The sequence below is a fragment of the Mixophyes fleayi genome, chromosome 3 (assembly GCF_038048845.1).
Source record: "Mixophyes fleayi isolate aMixFle1 chromosome 3, aMixFle1.hap1, whole genome shotgun sequence".
NCBI lineage: Eukaryota > Metazoa > Chordata > Amphibia > Anura > Limnodynastidae > Mixophyes > Mixophyes fleayi.
In genome coordinates, this window is record NC_134404.1 from 71,662,502 (window position 1) to 71,683,107 (window position 20,606).

Genomic DNA, 20,606 nt, shown 5'->3' on the forward strand with positions numbered 1-20,606 from the left:
CGTATGGAAGAGTCAACTGTGCTCACAACCTACACTATTATACATTTATGTCTTATTCATCCATAGTATTATTAATGTCATAAATACATATCACAATTTTTAAAAACTGAATTCATCCTATTATATTTTCCTGAATTAATTAAATAAACATATGTTTATTTTTCAGCAGGTATATCAGTCACACTGACATTTGATTCTGAAGATATTTTTCCGTATTAGGATGAGTATATAGTTGTTTTTGCTTACAATTATATTTAAAGAGTTACATTAGTTAAACATGAAACAAGTAATTACTACTGTGTGATAGAAACGTGGTGTGACACTATAGTAATATAACATGCATACATACATAAATATATATACATACATCTGCACACACAAAGGGGCGTAACATATAATCACCGGGCCCTACTTCACAATAGGGGGTGGATGGAGGCGATATCAGTCCATCCACCGGAGAAGAAGTGAAATCTAATAGGGTTCTCACTGCACATGCCTCAGCAGCAGCAGATGGAGAAGCATCCTCAGCTCTGAGACCCAGGGTCACTGCACCCCTGCAGCAGCGCCAGTCATATACACACGCATGACTATGACGTGCTCTTATAGCGTGATCAGCTAAAGTACATTGTCCTCCAGAAGCGTCTTTGTAATCAGTTCAGTCAAAGTACCTGTGAAAGAATATAGTGAATAGTGCATTTTCTCCCTATATTAATCATGCTTTAGGAGTCTGCTCCAAATATTTCAGCCTCCTTCTCTTTCCAGAATGAGAAACTTCGCTCAATGCACTGACATATATCATGGCCCTCAGAAATCGGGGGAAGTTTGCTTTCCTTCTCTATGCGTTCTGTGCCAGGGCCAAAAAATCGAGCTTTGATGTCCTCAAAGCCATCAGACCACGTGCGCTGTCCAGTGGCTATCTCCTGTAAGACAGTACAGTGAAATTCTCTAGCTGTAGGCCAGCCATAGCGTCCCAGCTGGTCAAAAACTTCAAAACAGAGTAAATGTCTCATCCGCCTTTCCTCTTCTGGTAGATCCTGTTCAAGAAGTCTGAAGTATCCCAACATGAACAAGTCCAGTGTAAGACTGTCATGATTAATAGGAGTATGGCCACGAGATGTTGACAGAATATGTTCAGGAGACTGAAGAGCAGGTGAGTCTCTAGAAGAGTAAGAGGTACCTGGGGAAACTGACCGCCAATTCCCAATTAGGCGTTGAACAGTGGTTCTTTGCTTTAATAGTTGTTCCAGAAGTCCACCTACATGAGGAGAAACTCCACCTCCCAAAGTATCTTGTCCATTCCTTATTCCATGACTGCCCTCAGTGTTCTCGGGTATAGCCTCGTTTCCCTCAATGCTTAATATTACTTTCTGGGTCCTCTCTTTTGAATCATTTTTAAGAGTTTGTCTGTTTGATATTGCAGCATCACATTTTTTTGCCTCCATGTCTTCTATTCTTTGGACTATATTGGGAATGTAATTTGAATTCTCTGTATTCTGATAATGATGATTGTCTGCCACAGTTTCCTTGGTGTCTGTGCTCTCTGTAGCCCTTATTGCAGCATGTAGAGAATATGCCGACCTCTTCCAGTGGCTTAGAAACAATAGGACAATGCGCTCTTTCCTCAATGTTCGAGGGGGAACAGGAGAATCCCTGATAGATGGAGATTCTTCTGAGCTTATCCCTGAATCACAGCAATCATCTGACTCTCTTTTTCCTTTAGGTGACTTGACTGCAGACTGGCCACGTGGTTGTTGTTGTTTCTCAAATTGAACCCTCAGGCTTTGCACTGACACCCCACACTGTAGAAGCTCTTTCATTGGAGATGGTGAAGGAGAACAAATTCTTTGTTTTTTGACTACCTCGTTAGCAGAGTCTGATGTTCCATTAGTAATGGACAGAAGATTAGACATACTGTTGATCACATTTGACATACATGCACACCACTCTGGGTCCTCTCTCTGCTCAAGGAGACCTGGATTGATGCTGATGTTGATCAAAGGTGTGGGCAGAAGGGCTTGCAGCTGTCTCACTTGCCTCTTTAGTTCCTTCTCGTACTGCTGGCATTCTCGGCGGCGGCGGAGTCCTTCCATCTGTCCATCAAAGATACAGAGCTCCTCCTCAGTAACTAGCTCACCATATGGGCCCAGCAGGGCACTCCGGGAATGGGAATAACATAATTCCCCCTATGAAAATAAGCAGTAAAACTAAGAATAGGATTATGGATAATATACCTTTAGTAAGATAAAAAAATAAAGAAGTATTACATACATATAATTATACTTAATGAAATTGTTGGTCTGCTCCTCCTTTCTACTTGTAACAGTAGTATTGTCTCGGAAAGGGGAGCTCACTTTACAATCAAGAATGGAGTCACATATGTTATACATGCAGTACATATCTTGTACATAGTTTGTAAAATGTGTACTCTGCAAGCAGGCTTGGGGAGGAAATCTATGCCCTTAAAAAATTCAGTTTGATTTTTGTGCCCAATACTTGAGGTCATAGAGGTTCTTGTCCAAGCTCATAAAAGGCCCTCACTGCAATTTGAACTCACAAGTCTCTCTGTGTCATTGTTATATGGTCAATAGATTTAGACATTGGGCTTCTACTTCTTCTGGTGTTTTGTTACTCTTCTGTTTGCATCAGTTTACTTCCCTTTACAGAGAAGCCTTTGTCAAACATCAGCTGAGCTCATGAGTGAAAGAGAGATACTGGACAAATACAGTAGGAGAGCCGGGGTGTGTTAATTTACGTGTATATCGGTTAGCAGGGGGGGAGAGATTGTCAGAATGAATAACATGGATGGAGAGACTATAGGCATATAGGATAGGACAATAGGAATTACTATATATGGGAAAGTAGGAGAAATCCAAGGGAGTAAGTAAAGAAAGGGTACAGGGAAATGTACATTGAACAAGCAGAGAAGAGGACTAGGCAGCACAGGTAGAGAGAGAGGTAAGAAAACACAAAGGTAATGGGGCAGGACTACCATACTCGGGTAGTAAGTGCAGACATAAACTAAAATACATTGCAGCATGCCCATTGTGTACGTATGTACCTGCTATTCAGATGTTGTTGTGGCTGCAATTATTTGCATGACTTAAGGAGAAGATCTCAGTGACCTTAATAGTGGGCAACTGTAGATTGTATGTTGCTGGATTTCATTCCATCTAAACCAGCTTCACTTGCTGATATTGCTTAAGAATCTATCAGGCAATGGTAAATGTCGATAGAAATAATTGGCTACTGTGCAATATAACCATGCAAAGGAAGATTTTAGGATGGCTTTGCAATGAAAAAGGAACAATGAAGAAATAACGTCCTACTGGTGGTATGAGGATTATAGAATTGTTTTTATTATTATTATAAATCTATATACTTATATGCCCAACTAACCTCCAAACTGTTCAAGACAATGAATGGGCCTAACGTCCTAGAACAATGTCATTTATTGCCATTTTATTTATGCAACGGAACAGTGGAGTGCAACAAAGGTCAGTAACAGGTGACCTATAGATTTGAGAATTTAATTGTTTTAAAAGTCCCATAATTGTGTCAGCAATGAAAGCCACAGTGAGATAGGTTAGACATGTAATTTAGTCTAGGTGTTCAAACCTCCAAAATAGAGCATTTGTAGTAAGGGCTTGTGCACACAGACACTGAAAGAAAGACAATGCTTGTCCTCACTTTCAACAGTGTTCAAAGCTTGTCTGCAGCATAGTTCACTGTACTTAATGTGCATTATCTTCACACTTTTACACGCTGCAGGCATAGCTGAACTTGATATGGTACAAAGCATATGATCATCAGAAAGTGTGTGTGTACAGGACCGTTCCCTTGCATAATTTTTTGGATATCAGCGTAAAAGTGCTTTTAAAAGCATTAAATGCTAAAATGTGTACAAGGCCAAAAGGAATTAAAATATGCACTTGAAGTTTTTCTGTCTTTTACAAATTGTGCAGCATAGTTAAATAAATTGTACTGAAAGGCTGCTATTGCCACTGGTCTTACCGGCTTGGACTCTTCTTCCAGATGAGCTTGCAATCTACGGACCATCACCTGCCTCTTCCACTCTGGTATTGATCTCCCTTGTTCATCATGTGTAGGTACTAAAGCATCCAAGTCCACCGATGAGCTTGACTCAAACAGGCCATCTTCTCCCTGATTGTCAGCACGTTCTGCCTAGAAATTACATTGCAAGCATAGATAAAACTAAACACTTTATTTAAAAAAACAGATACATTAATTTAGAGTTAGAGCCTGAATGTAAATGTATTGACTTGAAGCACATCTAGATCACTGAAAACTCACAGTTTGAAGAAAAATCCCAGTGATTCTTGCTTTCTGGAAACACTGATTTATTCTTGATCTATCTGGGAGTCGTAACACATCCTGTAGCTTCCCAGACGACTCTCCCCGTGGACCTCTCTAAATAAAAAGATCAGTAAGTGACAGGTAGACAAGAGAACATGACAAGGAGAAAGAGAGATAAAGTTTTATATATATATATATATATATATATATATATATATATATATATACACATACATACATACATAAAAGGTACACATACTGCACATGTCTAATCTGACTTATTGTGATTAATGATACAAGTGAGAAAAGGAGTATACTATAAGAAAAAGCCTCAGACAGACTAATATGTAGTGTGAAATAGGAAATGTATCAAGCCCAAATCCTTGTACACCTGTCACCATTAATTCTATAACCCTATTGTATCTAAAAGTTGCAGTTAACATGTACTGCTGCTCTGTGCGACCAAAAACTGATGTACACCAGTTTGAGTAACAAACCACAACCTAGTACAATCACATGCATGGGTTTGGTATCTTTCTTTAAATTAGTCTATGCTCATTAATAAATGTGACCCAATTATATTTTGCCAATGTAGCTGTAAGTAAAACATAAATCATAGTTGAGGTTCAGAAGGTTACACTAACTCCCATGACATGTGGACACCAAACATCGCTTCCTAATTTGTAGTGGCCCAAAAACCAAAGTTTGTCATAAACTCCCAGACTTAGCAGTGAATAATTTTTGGGCAGCCTGAAATAAAGATACATATTACAAAATGTAATAGTGCAGCACAGGCTGGAAGGCTAACTATTGTTATGGGTAATAATAAAAGGAAGACAATGCTATTGAGGAACATGTAGAAATGCATATGCTGGGAGCATTTAAGTCTTACACTGGAATGAATGAAAAGTAAAACAGTAGAAAATGATAGGAAGAAACTAAAAGGTTAATTCTGGAGTTTGCATACGGTGGTGGTGGAGAAAAGTGCGGCGATCTTGGCTTTTGAAATATAGCGTCTTCCCAACCTCTGCTCCGAAATCACTGCTTGCTCCGAGGACTCCATGATGACACTGGAAATATACATCTACAGATGTAATAATAACCTTAAGCATAAAATAATTGGACTATTCCATGGTTTATCACAGGTCCCTTCATCAGGTTTTTATCTTCATTCCTGTTGATCTGCAGGTCACTTCTTCCTCACCTATCCTCCCCCTTTACACACCTATCGGTAATGTAAATTCTATTAGTCTACTGCTCCCCTCTCACTTTCACACATCATTAACCTTCAAAATGCTTCATGCTTTGCTTCCCCCAAACACCTGTGTTCCCATTAAGGAGCAGACGGTGTGCCTGACGCTTATCCTTTCCCAACAAACCTGTCTGTCTCTGTGCCTCTCTCAGCTGACCTACCTGCTATGGAAGACACAGGTGGGGGATCTTGTAGCAATAATAATTGAGGTGTAGTGCAAAAGGGAGGCGGGGACCTCGGTGTAGGATGTCTGGGAGAAGGGGGGTTTTATAGGCATGTGGGATATGTTACCTGCACTTATTGTGCTACTGATTCGCTTAACTGCCTCCCCCACCCATTGTCACTTACAAAAAGCCCCCCTGGACTGGTAGATGGGGAGATCATGTAACTAAAAGGCAAGATCTGTGGCACATCCGATTCATTAATGAAATGAGACACACGTTGAGCGCCTTGGGCAAAGGTCACTGGAAATAAAGGCTTTTCACAGCTCCCAAAGAACTGACAGATAGAGGGAAGGAGAGCCAGAGATGACAGAAAATAGTCTCAGGAAATGTGACATCTATTTACATACACTCAAGATATTTTTGGACAGTTCTGCATCCTTCCTTTATATATACTGTATATTAATTGAACATTCTCATAGATTGACTTGAATATACTAGTAGGGTAATTGGCTGCTGACAACAATGGACCCTGGTATGTATGTGTGTGTGTGTGTGTGTACCAGAGAATTTAGCCTGTACGCTCCAACGCTACAGGGGCTGATGTGAATGATTAAGTATTTTCTGAACAGCGCTGTGTAATTAGGAGGTGTAGTGGTGCTATATAAATAAACAATAATAAATGTTTAGGGATTGTAAGTATATTTACTATGCAGCTCAGTAGAAGCTATCAGACTCAGACAAACGTCTGTAGTTTCATTTAATAGGTTTTAATACAGGACATCTAAAGTGCATAGGAAATAACACACCCCTTCCATGATTACAATTTTACCTCCTATATTTTCAGTTCTGATGTTTTTAAGACTATATTTGAAATGTTACCAATAGGTGTTTTATGTAAGTTGTATTTTAGGCTTACTGAAACTTCCATCTATTGAACATCTGGGGGTAAATTTGTCAAGCTACGGGTTTGAAAAAGTGGAGTTGTTGCCTATAGCAGCCAATCAGATTGTAGTTATCATTTAGTACATTCTACAAAATGACAGCTAGAATCTGATTGGTTGCTACAGGCAACATCTCCACTCTTTCAAACCCTCAGCTTGAAAAATTTAGCCCCTGGAGGGGGGATTGTAAGAAGCTGTGATTTTTTAAAATCAAAGTTTTTTGCAGTTTATGTTGGGCAGTTTAAAAACCGCAGATATATGAAAGGGTGAACTGAAAAAAAAAACTGCTGGAAAGGCGGCATTTTCAAAGCGTCAATTACAAATCACCATTCTGACTTTAACTAATCAAAACAAAACAAAGTGATCTATATAGATATGCCAGAAAAATAGAGATGATACTGAGGGGCGAGATTGCTCAAACAGAATGCTGAGGAGGATGCATTATAGCAGGCCTGTCCAACCTGCGGCCCTCCAGATGTTGTGAAACTACAAGTCCCAGCATGCCCTTTCAGCTATCAACAGGTTGTCTACTGGCAAAGCATGCTGGGACTTGTAGTTTCACAACACCTGGAGGGCCGCAGGTTGGACAGGCCTGCATTATAGGCTTATGAATTATGGTGATAAATGAATGTCAGACACAGGAAGACCAAGAACAGAGAATCAGTCTACATCTCGCAGTGATTTTGTTCTCATTAATATTTAACTTGGAAATTTGGCAGGTCACCAGAAATCTGACCTCTTTGTACCTGTTTGTGTGTCCTGTCCTTCTGATCACTCGTTGTATGCGGCGGAAGAAGACATTAAAAGTCCCGATGCATAAATATTGTTTATCCAGTTGCTTATCTGTACCAATTTATGTAGCAGCAAGATATGCATTTTACCATTTTACACATGTAATGACAAAGAGCACTTTTTGTCAGCACAATACACCAGGGGGTAAATGTATTAATGTCCGGATTCTTCAACTCCGGCGTGTTCAGGTTCTTCGGCGATTACATTTAAAGCGGCGCTGCATTGTAAAGGGAAACTTCCCTTTACAATGCAGCGCCGCTTTAAATTTAATCACCGAAGACGCTGAACACGCCGGAGTTGAAGAATCCGGACATTAATACATTTACCCCCAAGCATAAATTCACCAGACATGAGAAACATAGGAGCCAAATTTATTAAATGATTGGGGGTGCTCATGTTAACCTCCCCCCAAAACCCATTTGTTTGAAATGCAGAGACATGGTCAGTGGCTGTGACAGCACAAGACAGAGTTTAAAGATAAATTTAATAACAGTTTTATGAGTTTTGTCCTGTGCATGGACACTTATTAACAGTTGAGGTTCCCAAAGCTGCTGGGGTTCATGTCGCTGTCATCCATGCTGCCCTTCTTCCCCCTGCCACCACCACTGAGCGCTGGACTCAGAGAATAGTGTGAGGTCAATGGTGAGTAGTCAGTTTGATGTGCTCCCTTCTGTGTGACTGCAGACAACACAACTGAAGCCCCAGAATGCTGTGCAGGTGAACAGGCATTCTAAGATCAGAAGAAAAAGTTCCTTTGATGTTCCCTTCCTCTCTGGGCAGGAAGTGCAGACTAGCATGCACCAAAGCAGCCGCCAATGAGAGAAGATGGTTGGTCAACCCTCTAGGGTAAATGAGGGGGGTGCCCCTTCCTACAAACCTTGTGCCCCCCCAAATTACTAGTTATGCCCCTGGACCTATGTGTCATGTATTACTGGGAACCACTGTGCATATACAAATTCTGTACTGCATTTTACTGTTCTCTATGTAAGTGTTTAACCATATGTGTGCATAATACACATACAAGGAATTGGGGGCATCAGCATAATTTAATGCTTACAGCAGCCAAATGATGCATATTATTTTCCTATTATGAAAATTATATCATATCTATATAAACGTATCGACCACTGCACCTGGGCCTGCCATTTAATATATAAGTGGCGTATTAAAGTGTTACCAGTTAGGTATTTGGGCAGTATCATACTTTCTTAGGCTGTGCGGTCTTGTTTGGGAGTCGTCTTGCCAACCAAATGACAACACTGGATAATGAACTGATAAGAGTCAATTGTCGCCTACATTTCTTTCTGCACATTACTCACTGCAACTTCCTATATCTTTGAGCCTGTGCGGCTGTTCTGGTGGTTTTGGATATTATAAACTATGTCTATAATGGAGCAACAGGCACTATGATATCTGGATAGGGTTACATCATAAGAGGATGATCCAGGAGCTTCAACAGTATAGTACAATAATGTTGTCAAGTGCTTATTACTGTTATGAGAGATGTCTACAAATCCTTCCTACCACTGCTATAGCTCCTCAAACCATTCATTGCTTGCTCTTCCCTGTTCTCTTATCAAACAGTCTTTTTCTGTCTAAATATAAACTGCTACTTGCAAAATAGTAATTTGAAGTGAAGTGCATTGTAATCTATATAGGAAACATCACAATTAGCCCACACAAATAAAAGGTTCTATGTTTGTTGGTGAGTTGGTAGCTGCAGTACTCTATATTAAATACCAACCATTTGTTCGAATCAAGCAATATACCAGATGGACAAATGACAAGTAACTCTCACACCTTATGTTAAGTAGAGCTATGCTATGGTTGCGGTGTAGCAATTCCAGTGCAGATCTTCAGTAAGTACAGTTTCTATAGGTAGTATGAAAAGTATGCCAAACAATTGATGCTAACACAGATTTGCTGAACCACTTTGCTGTAGTTTTATTCATGTATGTCAGGATGGTACAGACAGCAACTCTTGTAGTTCGAGCAATCAAACGAACAGAAGTATTTAGAATTCCATGCAAATCCTTTTACCTAGTCACTCGGACCCCTCACTAGTCAACGGCCACTGTCTGGCGTCAGTTGCCCCATCTACAACACAAACCCAGCTATTTAAGCTTCCTTCACAGCACTAACTAGCTAAATCATAAATTAATCACACCCTTGTTCTCCACCTGTGATCTGTGACTAGGATCTAGTAAAATGGCCAGCAGGAACTGAGCTCTGTGTTGTACACTAGCCACCTGGAACCAGGCTGTACACTAGCCACCTGGAACCAGGCTGTACACCAGCCACCAGGTACTCAGGGTTCCATTTCCAGCTGGACAGCTGAGCATGTAAGATTAGAATTCCTACCCCACTGCCAATCTTTAGGACATTATCACCCCTAGATTGCAGGACCAGCAGTGATAAGTATCAACTTCACAATAAATGCAATGTTCGGTATGCAGCTGTTTGGTTTTGTAAGGAAATGCTACTTTATAGCCTTCTGTTTTAGGACTGCTATTGCTGTAATATATAAGTAGTGAAGAGCCTTTAGGTTCCTTGTACAGAATCTCTCTAAGTGATACAGATTAGTTTATGTTCAGAGCCTTGTTCTGGGAAAGCAATACGTGTGTGTACAGTACTTACTGATGGAAGTCGTTAGCTTGTATCATCACGTGTAAGAGATATCTTATTGTTAGCCGGTAGAGCTCATTGGGGGAGTGCTGTGTTGTCCAGCCAGTAGAGCAGCTTTATTACCAAACTCCCTAGCGATATTACCATGAGGTCCACAGTTACCTGGGAAACAATATTGGTCAAGTAACCATTAATGATTAAGGATACTCTCAGTGTCTGTTACCTTTTAATGTCTGATGACAGAGAGAAAAAATATATGCATTTTACTGGACAGACATCTATGTGCATGTTACACGTCTCAGTATAAATAATTTTTATACAAACTCACAGTTCTAAATTTAGGGTCTATCCCCATGAGCTTAATTTTACAAAAACACTGTGTATGGCCAAATAAATTAAATATAACAAATATAAATGTAAAGTTAAGCTTAACATTTTTAGCTGTAAAGGAAAATACATTATTTGCTCAAAATTGAATAATGGGCTTTGAAGCTAAATGCCAGACTAAGATTATTATTTGATTTACCATAGGATATGATATTAAAGTTGTGTATTTAAGAAATATCTATTATAAAACATGGCACCTTACTACAGTGGAACGAATACTGTCACATACACAATGTAAACATAGTACTATCCTAGTGATATGGCAGTTTTATTTGTCTGTGTCTATATTTATATTTGTCTATATTCTAGTGAGTGCAGTTTACAGCTAAAGCTAGCTACACATGTGTGAGAGGCCGCATTACATTGGGTCATTGTGATACATTTGTTTGGTCCACAATCAAATAAGCAGATCAGTGCCAATCGCACTATCGGACCTGATTGTTTGGCTGTCTTCCCCATAAAACGTATTGCAGAGAGTGTGACCATCTTATGACTAATATATCTACCTGCACCACAGATTACAAACATCAATCAAAACGATGACTTCAATCTAATGGATAACTATCTTGTGATGCACCTATCCTACCCCTGTCTCGCAGAGTCCTTAGCAGTGTACAGCTCCATAACAACTAAAAAACAGACAAAAAGTATCAACCTGCTAATTGCATTCTAAGCAATAATGTTGCTCACATACTGGGCCTAAGTCATTAAGGAGAGCAAAGCAAAAAAAAAAAAAAAAGGAGTAAGTTTGCTCCTGGACAAACCAGGTTACAATGCAAGGGGTGCATATTAGTTTATTATTTTGCATATATGTTAAATACTGGCTATTTTTCATGTAGCACACAAATACTGATAGCTTTAGTTTTACCCTGAAATTTAAAGCTGGTCTAGGACATGCACAACCCCTATTATAAATCTGTCCTCCCATCAGGGCCGGACTGGGACTAAAAATCAGCCCTGGCATTTAAAGCACACAGGCCCACGTGTTGTGGGCTCCATGCACTATATTGTTGCACACTGATGCTGGCGCAGTACAACATGATGTAGTATGAGTGTGTGTGTGTGGGGGGGGGTATTTATTTCTCCTAATGACCCTCAACATTACATTATTAGCACCCCAATTACATCAATAAACACCATGACAATACATTATTAGTACCCAAATTACAGCAATAAATAACCCCCCACACACACTCATACTACATCACCCCCACATTACAGCAACCGGCATCACCCCCCACATTACAGCATTCAGCATCACCCCCCACATTACAGCGTCCAGCATCATCCCCCACATTACAGCGTCCAGCATCACCCCCCACATTACAGCATTCAGCATCACCCCCCACATTACAGCGTCCAGCGTCACCCCCCACATTATAGCAATACCCTCTCCTACTTATTAGCAATACTAAGCACCAAACACACTACAACATTGCCACCAGCACGCCACCCCATACTACAGCAATACCACCAATTATACAGACGCCACTGTAGGAAACAATGTTTTGCTTTTTTCAAATCTCCCACAAAATAGCAACAACCAACAGAGTACTTACACACACATATAGGTAACAGGTACCCTATTCCCTCAATTAAATAGTAATGGCAGAATTTTCATGAATCATTCCACATGAAATAAAACTAACATATATCTAAAAAAAACATAACTATTGAATGATCAGTTGAACCCACACGGCCGCATTAAAAGTATTTCCATCTACAGCAAAATGTCACAGAAAAATATTTTTGTTTTACTACAGTAATTGGATATGCGTCTTTTCTATTCATTTTAAATAACACAGTATATAAATTAAGGGGGATAGAGGAGGTGGGTGAGAAATAATTGGATGTGATCCATCAGTTTGATTAGATAGGAAACATCTAGATTATTTACCTGGAGGCGTCTACCGCCTTGACTCACAGGCAGGGCTGACAAGAGGAATTTTGGGCCCCGATACAGCAACTTCTTTGGGCTCCCGTCATATTCAACAATGAAAGACTTGCCTTTGGCAGAAGTTCATATGATGCCACACTGTAGTGTGCCCAGTTCATATTATGCCACATCGTAGTGCCCCACGGTCATATTATGCCACATAGTATTACCCTCAATACATATTCGGTCATGCAGAAGTGCCCACAAATCATATTATGGCATAGTAGTGCCCCCAAATCATTAGTAAAGCTCAGATAAAAACTCATTCACAAATAAAAATTGGTACAGCATATCAGATACTGAGTGTGAGTCTCCCAAGAGCAGCTTAATACATCATTTACAATGCAAACAAAAATAGATATATTGACACAATTACAGATAAAATTTATGACAAGCAATGTTTTTTCCTCTTAATTAAAAATCTCTGTACAGATAAATATGCAAAAAACTTTACAGCGCAATAATGAGCAATACATAGTGTTAAACATTATTGGATACGCTGTAGTGTCCCCAGTTCAAGAAAGGATGGTTAAAAACATATTGCACACGAGAAAATATATGAACTTACCTGATTATGGCATCCTGTGTTCTGTTCTCCTACTGGGCGCGCTGGGCGAGGAGGGATCAGCAGCTGTCAGCTCACACAGGCAGTCGGGAGCAGGAATAGAGGGCAGTGGTCGAAGCAGAAATTTAGGAGTGGGGGTATAGAAAATATAAGTGAATGGAGTATGAAGGCTTGTTTTTTTTTTGTTTTTTTAACACTTGTCCCCTCTGTGCATTTCCATTCTTCATTACTACTTGTGTTTTATGATGGCTGCATCCCTGACATTCCCATTCTTAAGATGTCTCTCCCTTTACACTTTCTTTTACCTATGCCCCTGCACCATCTTCTCCTTTGTCCCTCTCACTTAACCCCCTGCACCACCTTCTCCGCTGGCTCTCACACATCTTCCTGTACCACCTACTCCCCTGGCTCTCTCACACGTCTTCCTGCACCCTCTACCCCCCGGCTCTCTCACTCCTCTTCCTGCACCCCCTACCACCCTGGCTCTCTCACCCCCTCTCCCAGAACCCCCTTCCCCTTTGGCTCTCTCACCCCCTCTCCCAGCACCCCCTGGCTCTCCCCCCCTTTCCCAGCAACCCCTTCCGCTCTCTCACCCCCTTCCGCTCTCTCACCCCCTTTCCCAGCACCCCCTTTGGCTCTCTCACCCCCTCTCCCAGCACCCCCTGGCTCTCACCCCCTTTCCCAGCACCCCCTTCGGCTCTCTCACCTCCTTTCCCAGCACCCCCTTCGGCTCTCTCACCCCCTCTCCCAGCACCCCCTGGCTCTCATCCCCTTTCCCAGCACCCCCTTCGGCTCTCTCACCCCCTCTCCCAGCACCCCCTTCCGCTCTCTCATCCCCTTTCCCAGCACTCCCTTCCGCTCTCTCACCCCCTCTCCTAGCACCCCCTGGCTCTCACCCCCTTTGGCTCTCTCCCCTCCTTTCCCAGCACCCCCTTCGGCTCTCTCACCCCCTCTCCCAGCACCCTCTGGCTCTCATCCCCTTTCCCAGCACCCCCTTCGGCTCTCTCACCCCCTCTCCCAGCACCATCTTCGGCTCTCTTACCCCCTCTCCCAGCACCCTCTGGCTCTCACCCCCTTTCCCAGCACCCCCTTCCGCTCTCTCACCCCCTTTCCCAGCACCCCCTTCCGCTCTCTCACCCCCTTTCCCAGCACCCCCTTTGGCTCTCTCACCCCCTTTCCCAGCACCCCCTGGCTCTCACTCCCTTTCCCAGCACCCCCTTCGGCTCTCTCACCTCCTTTCCCAGCACCCCCTTCGACTCTCTCACCCCCTCTCCCAGCACCCCCTGTCTCTCACCCACTCTCCTAGCACCCCTTGGCTCTCATCCCCTTTCCCAGCACCCCCTGGCTCTCACCCCCGCGACACCCCCCCCCCCCCCGAAAATCGCGGCACCCCCGCGACCACCCTCCGAAAATCGCGGGCACCCCCCGAAAATCGCGGCACCCCCGCAACCCCCCCCTCCGAAAATCGCGGGCACCCCCCGAAAATCGCGGCACCCCCGCGACCCCCCCCCCCCTCCGAAAATCGCGGGCACCCCCCGAAAATCGCGGGCACCCCCCCCTCTTCAGTAAAAAAAAAAACAAATTAGAAAAAAAAACAGGAAACTCACCAGTGTAACTGGCTGCACAGCATAACGGGGAAGGGAGCTGGGGAGCGCGCAGCAGAGGTGGCTGGTTCCTGGAACCACCAGCCACCAAGAAGACAGGGGGAGTTGGGCCGGCCCATATAGCCATCGGCCCTTCTGGCATTTGCCAGAAGTGCCAGATGGCCAGTCCGGCCCTGCCTCCCATTATATATTAACCTCCCCTCCGATGCAACATGGTTTTGCCCAGGTGCAAAGTTACTCCTTTTTTATGCTTTGCTCTTTTTAATGACTCAGGCCCATTGTGTGTTGTAAATGTAGTCCAAAACCAAACATATATAGATGAATGCATTCTTTTCATACCTTTAGCATATTCTTAATGGACAGTTAGCAATTGCAAGCACAGAAAGTGAGAAATACAGGATGCATTTATATAACAAAAGAGACATACAGTGAGATACATTCTTAGCATCAGAATCTCATTGTTGAGTTGCACATTCCTATGCTCTTGGTGTCTGTACAATATCTGTTCTATAGGCACATCCCTCCTGTCCTTCTCATGATAACTAATGGCTGAAAACAAATATTATTACAGTGATTTCAGTAAGCTTTCTGTTATTATACTCTTCATATAACCAATAACAAATTCTGCTTAGGCCATCAGTATCAGTCTATAGTGCAGAATGAATTAAGGGAGCTGTTTAACTTTTGTTATGTGCAAGGGCTTGTACACATAGGCAATGACATTCAACGCAAAGCCTGCTAAGCAAACTTTTACAATCATAGTCCAAAAATTATTGTATTGTTTTGTATTCAAACATACACACACTTTCTGAAAAGGGTTCATTTCACATTCAAGTCAAAATTACTTGCAGTGTTCACACACACTATTTAGGACACTATGCTGTAGGGAGGCTTTGAGAACATGCTTTGAGCTCTCTGCTCAAAGTGCGGGCAAAGTACAAGGTTTAGTTTTTCAATACCCATGTATATAGAGCCCAAAACGAGAAAGCATGGTAACTGTACAATACAGAAAGATCAAATATAATGCAGTTCAATCTTTAGCTTTCCTTTACAGTGCTTGGCTTCTATATACATTTTTTTATACTATGCTTAATAACCTGGCATGGTTCTTGATATGCACACAATAAAGTGGTGGAACACAACAACTATCACGCAAGCCAGTACAAGTTTATCATGGAAACGTTATTATCCTGATACAGTACAATACTGCTTTTTTTTAGACTAAGTGATATGCAGAGATACCCATTGAGAAGGTTTATACCAAAAGGAATGTTCTGAGCATAAAGGACACATCACTGAACTATCAAGGTTAAAATCATATTTAAGATTACATCTTAGAAATCAGAGTATTTCTGCTTCTATTAACCAGAAATACATTAAAGGGTTGTGATCCCTCCTCTTCATTTTAATTTATGATTTATTGATTTGTAACTTTAGCTGTGTGTGCATTCTTTCTACTGTCCTTAAGAGAACCATTTTTTAGTTTTTCAGATCTCCCTTGTTAGTATCTTTATTTTCCAGTCTCTGTGCTGCTTGCTCGAGATCCGCAACAATCAAGTCCACATTCTCTCTTGAAGTCTCACGTCCCACACTCAAGCGAATTGCACCTCGCGCAGCCTCTGGGGGAACGCCACTGCTCAACAGCACAGGGGAACAGCTGTGGGAAAAATAGGGGATTCATTTACATACAAATATGGTCAACTCTTTGTCTAATTGTTGGCAGCAGATAACTTGGGACATTACAAAGAAGATATTTTTATTGAAGAAGAAAACTAATAAGCTGCTTCTAACACTGCAGCAACACACATCTCTGGTAACTTTCTGTTTCTAGTATTCTTCTTTATTTTTGGAATACAAACAAAAACCCACATACAGTGCAGCAGTTGTGGCAATAAGTATATGAATAAACAATATTTTAACACCAACACTTGAGAGATTTCAACTTTTCATTGCTAACTTTAATTCACATCTTCAATCGTTGCCTCTCCTACCTTGACTCTGGCTTGGGTTAAGGTAGTGTTTACAGAATTCATTCCAAAACATTGCTTTCTAGACTAGGAACAGTACATTCTTTACTGGTATCTGTCCGGTGACTGTAGGGAAGACTGGGCAGAGAAGGTGACCTTCCCGAATTCCTTTTGAGATTATATTAGCAATGGTAACTGTTTCCGACTTAATTTGGTTGAGGTGAGAGAAAAAGCTTTTGTCAATAGTCATATGACTAGGAGTTCCTGAGTCAATACACCATGTATGCACTGAAGATGCAATTATACTGTTATTAAAGGCAGCCTCAATATCTGAAGTGTTGCCATCCTCTTTCATAGCATTTTTGGCCTACTGCTAATTACTTTGTTTCTACAGCGGATTCATTTCAACTTTCCGCACTCAGCAGCTGACCTTTAGGTGACCATGTTTCTTGCAAACAACACATAGTGTTACTCTGTGGGGATCATATCATCACTTCCAGGCCTCCTTGTTCTTCTTTACCCTGAAGATAGTTCTTAATGAAATTGGCTGCATGTTTGGGGTTGTTGTCCTGCTGCAGCCAATCGGATGCCTCCCTGATGGTACTGTATGATGGATAAGTACCTGTAATTCTCAGCAGAGGACACCATTAATTCTGACCAAATCCCCAACTCCATTTGCTGAAATGCAGCCCCAAACTTGCAAGGTACCTCCACCATGCTTCACTGTTGCCAGCAGACACTCATTATTGTACCGCTCTCCAGCCCTTCTGCGAACAAACTGCCTTCTGTTACCGCCAAATATTTAAAATTTTGACTCATCAGTCCAGAGCACCTGCTACCATTTTTTGAACCCCGGTTCCTATGTTTTCATGCATAGTTGAGTCGCTTGGCCTTGTTTCCACATTGAAGGTTGGCATTTTGGCTGCAATTCTTCCATGAAGACCACTTCTGGCCAGACTTCTCCGAATAGTAGATGGGTGTACTTGGGTACACTGTTTTTTTTTCCAGTACTAAGCTGATGGCACTGCTGGACATCTTCCAATTTCGAAGGGAAGTAAGCACGATAAGTCTTTCATCTGATGCACTAAGTTTCCATGGCTGACCACTGCGTCTACAGTCCACAACGTTGCCTGTTTCTATGTGCTTCTTCAAAAGAGCTTGAACAGTACATCTTGAAACCCCGGTCTGCTTTGAAATCTTTGCCTGGGAGAGACCTGGCTGATGCAGTATAACTACCTTGTGTCTTGTTGCTGTGCTCAGTCTTGACATGGTGGTATGACCTGTGACATGAAACTGTCTTCCACAACCTCACCTTAGCAGCAGAGTTTGGCTGTTCCTCACCCAGTATTAAACCTCCTACACAACTGTTTCAGTTAATGACTGTGTTTCAAACTCCATATGAAAATGATGATTATTAACACCTGTTTGGTATGATTGGTTAATCATACAGCTGACTATAATCTTACCAAATCCATGACTGTGTGCAAGTGTAGCTAGAAGAATTGATGCTGTTTTGAAGGCAAAGGGTGGCCACACCCTATTGATTTCGTTTAGGTTTATCTTCTGTTCATTCACTTTGCATTTTGTTAATAGACAAAAATAAACTATTAACACTTCTATTTTGAAAGCATTCTTACTTTGCAGCATTTTTTCCACACATGCCTAAACCTTTTACACAGTATTGTATGTCAAAGGCAGGGCCAGTGATATCACAGTGACTGAGTCTCAGCTTTTTGACCAGCATTAGAGGTTAGAGTTGCAGCTGTCTGTAGTGAAGTGGGGCGGTAATACTTTACTCTATAACAGAGCTGCTGTGTAATGTCAGATTAACAATGTACAGCAATCCCCCGCTTAGTGGTAGTAATACGTTCTTGAAAACTAGAGCTCTAAACGAATATTGATTTCCTATTAGAATGAATAGAAATCAATTATTTTGTTCCCAAGGTCCAGAAAACTATATCAAAATTAAGTAATAATTGATGAAAGAAACTAAAACTAAATAGTAGTTGACAACAACATTTATTAACTACAGTATTGTACTGTACATATGTTTATCAAACATATTGGACACAAACAAAATAATTTATTGTATTATATGTAAGTAGTGTACTTACAGAAACAAATTTATTTTGCAAGACTTTAATCGCTGCTACTTGTTTTGCTTTCGGCTACAGCTGTGTTCCTCATTTGTTTATGCATGCCCTACCCAAGTATAACATCAATTTTTTTAAGAGTATAACAGCCATATATCATAAAACAAAAACAGCGTTATATCAAAAAAGCACTAATCAAACAGCGTAACATCGGGGGATTACTATATTCATCTTCATGGTTCATATATGAAAGTTTCAATTGTGGGGACTAGTGGTTTTTTAAGGGGAGGGGTGTTAATCAATTCAAATTGGCCACATACACATCATTCCTGGCCCTCAGCCCAAGCACCAAGTGACAGTATCACTGTCCAATTTATCCACTGTGGGCAGCCAAATAGGACGAGAGCTTTCCATCTTGGGTCTACAGGTCGTATGATTTATGACATCACTGGTGTCTGTTGGTCTGATTGGAAGGTGACTGTACCCACAGGCTAACATCAAACATTTTCTATCTGCATTACCAAGATGCCTAATAACTAATTCATCAATTCCTACAGCCACAGATGAAACATTTGGGAAAGAAGGTGTGACGTATGGAAACAACTTGTCACAATAAAACATGGGGAGTGTTATACAAACTATGGTCTGGGGTATCATGGCATTTAAGTGGCACAGAATTTTTTTTCAGGTGGACGATAGACTTTATTCAACTAAATATCAGTGAATTATAAAAGCCTACAGTTTGTGAATAAATTGAAGCTAAGAACAGGTTGGATATTGGTAAACGATAGTGATTCAAAATATACTTCGAGAGAGAAAGATAAATATATTGGAATGGCCATCACAGTGTCCACATTTTTGAGAATCTGGAGGAATGTCTCAGATATGTTGCTCAAGCAATGAGACCAGAAATATTCCTGAGTTTTTTTTTTACAAGGAAGAGAATTAAAAATTCCAAAACAAAAAGAATAATAGCACTGACTGAATTTTGCACATGCAAAACTTTGTGCTCCGTGTCAGTTTCTTATGTTTTTAAAAAAAATTGCATACAAATAAAATCTATGCATTAAAATTGCAATAAGATGTTACTTTGCCAATTGTACCTTGTAGAGGTCATGACAACTTCTATTAGCAATTCATTGAAACATACAGTTTGAACAAGGATACCTGAACATTTGCAGTAGTTTGAACATGGGATGACAGCGATTGCCTCGGAATGCTAACAGTTTTTCGAGAATGATATGCAGAAAATTATAGACTCATTACATATATGATACATATGGCACCTCAGCTTCTATGGTTTCACATACCTGTCCCCTCGATCTGAGTGACATGCTGCTCCAACGCTCGCTTGGAGATAATGACAATGTGAAAGCCATTCACGGCCTGCAACCAAAATATGAACAAGGGTTGAGAGTTTACACATTAGATTATTCCCATTGAGCTGGGGTTGAAACTTTCCAACTGTAATTAACCCCTGTGCTAAATCCCCTCACTTCCCAATAATATTACTTTGCTATTGGTCCCTGTGAAGATACCGGGTTTTCTGGCCCAATGCTACCCACTTCACGCTGGCTGGCCACCCACGGATGCCTTCCTATGCCAGGGAAGTCTACCAGTACCTTCTAGGATTCGTATAGTCACTCAGGCAAATGCAGTTAGAAAAGTACAACAGTACATTTATTGTAATAAAAACAACACTAGATTATTATGTACATGCAGTAAATAAATCTCAGGCAAGTTTACCACATCATCTGTCCCTTACCCCACTAGCTTAAGGAGTTACAGTCACCTGGCTGACCAGTCTTGATGACCCATGGATCTCTCTCAGCTGCATATGTAGACTCTAGTAGAGAACGACAACCCAAAACCAGATGTTGCACCTTTCATGGATGAAATCCCAGAATGAACACCACCTCCCCCTCTGGAGTGGTGCATTATCTCTAGGGTCAAATTTCCACAGTGC

General features: G+C 41.3%; 1 protein-coding gene across 3 annotated transcripts in view; it reads right to left on the bottom strand.

Annotated features, from left to right (window-relative positions):
* Positions 1-164: 164 nt before the first annotated feature.
* Positions 165-20,606, bottom strand: part of LOC142143681 (selenocysteine lyase-like) — a 66,043-nt gene continuing 45,601 nt past the window's right edge. For 2 of the 3 annotated variants that reach the window (XM_075201719.1, XM_075201720.1), the window contains exons 12-14: positions 19,951-20,026; positions 14,758-16,237; positions 9,383-11,396 (exon numbers count right to left, since the gene is read on the bottom strand). In XM_075201719.1, the coding sequence (XP_075057820.1) occupies positions 16,060-16,237; positions 19,951-20,026 (254 nt within the window). In that variant the 3' untranslated portion in view covers positions 9,383-11,396; positions 14,758-16,059. Of the gene's footprint in view, positions 2,184-4,011; positions 4,183-4,311; positions 4,429-5,281; positions 5,385-9,382; positions 11,397-14,757; positions 16,238-19,950; positions 20,027-20,606 lie in introns of those variants that run through there. The other variant, XM_075201718.1, reaches the window with a different exon arrangement.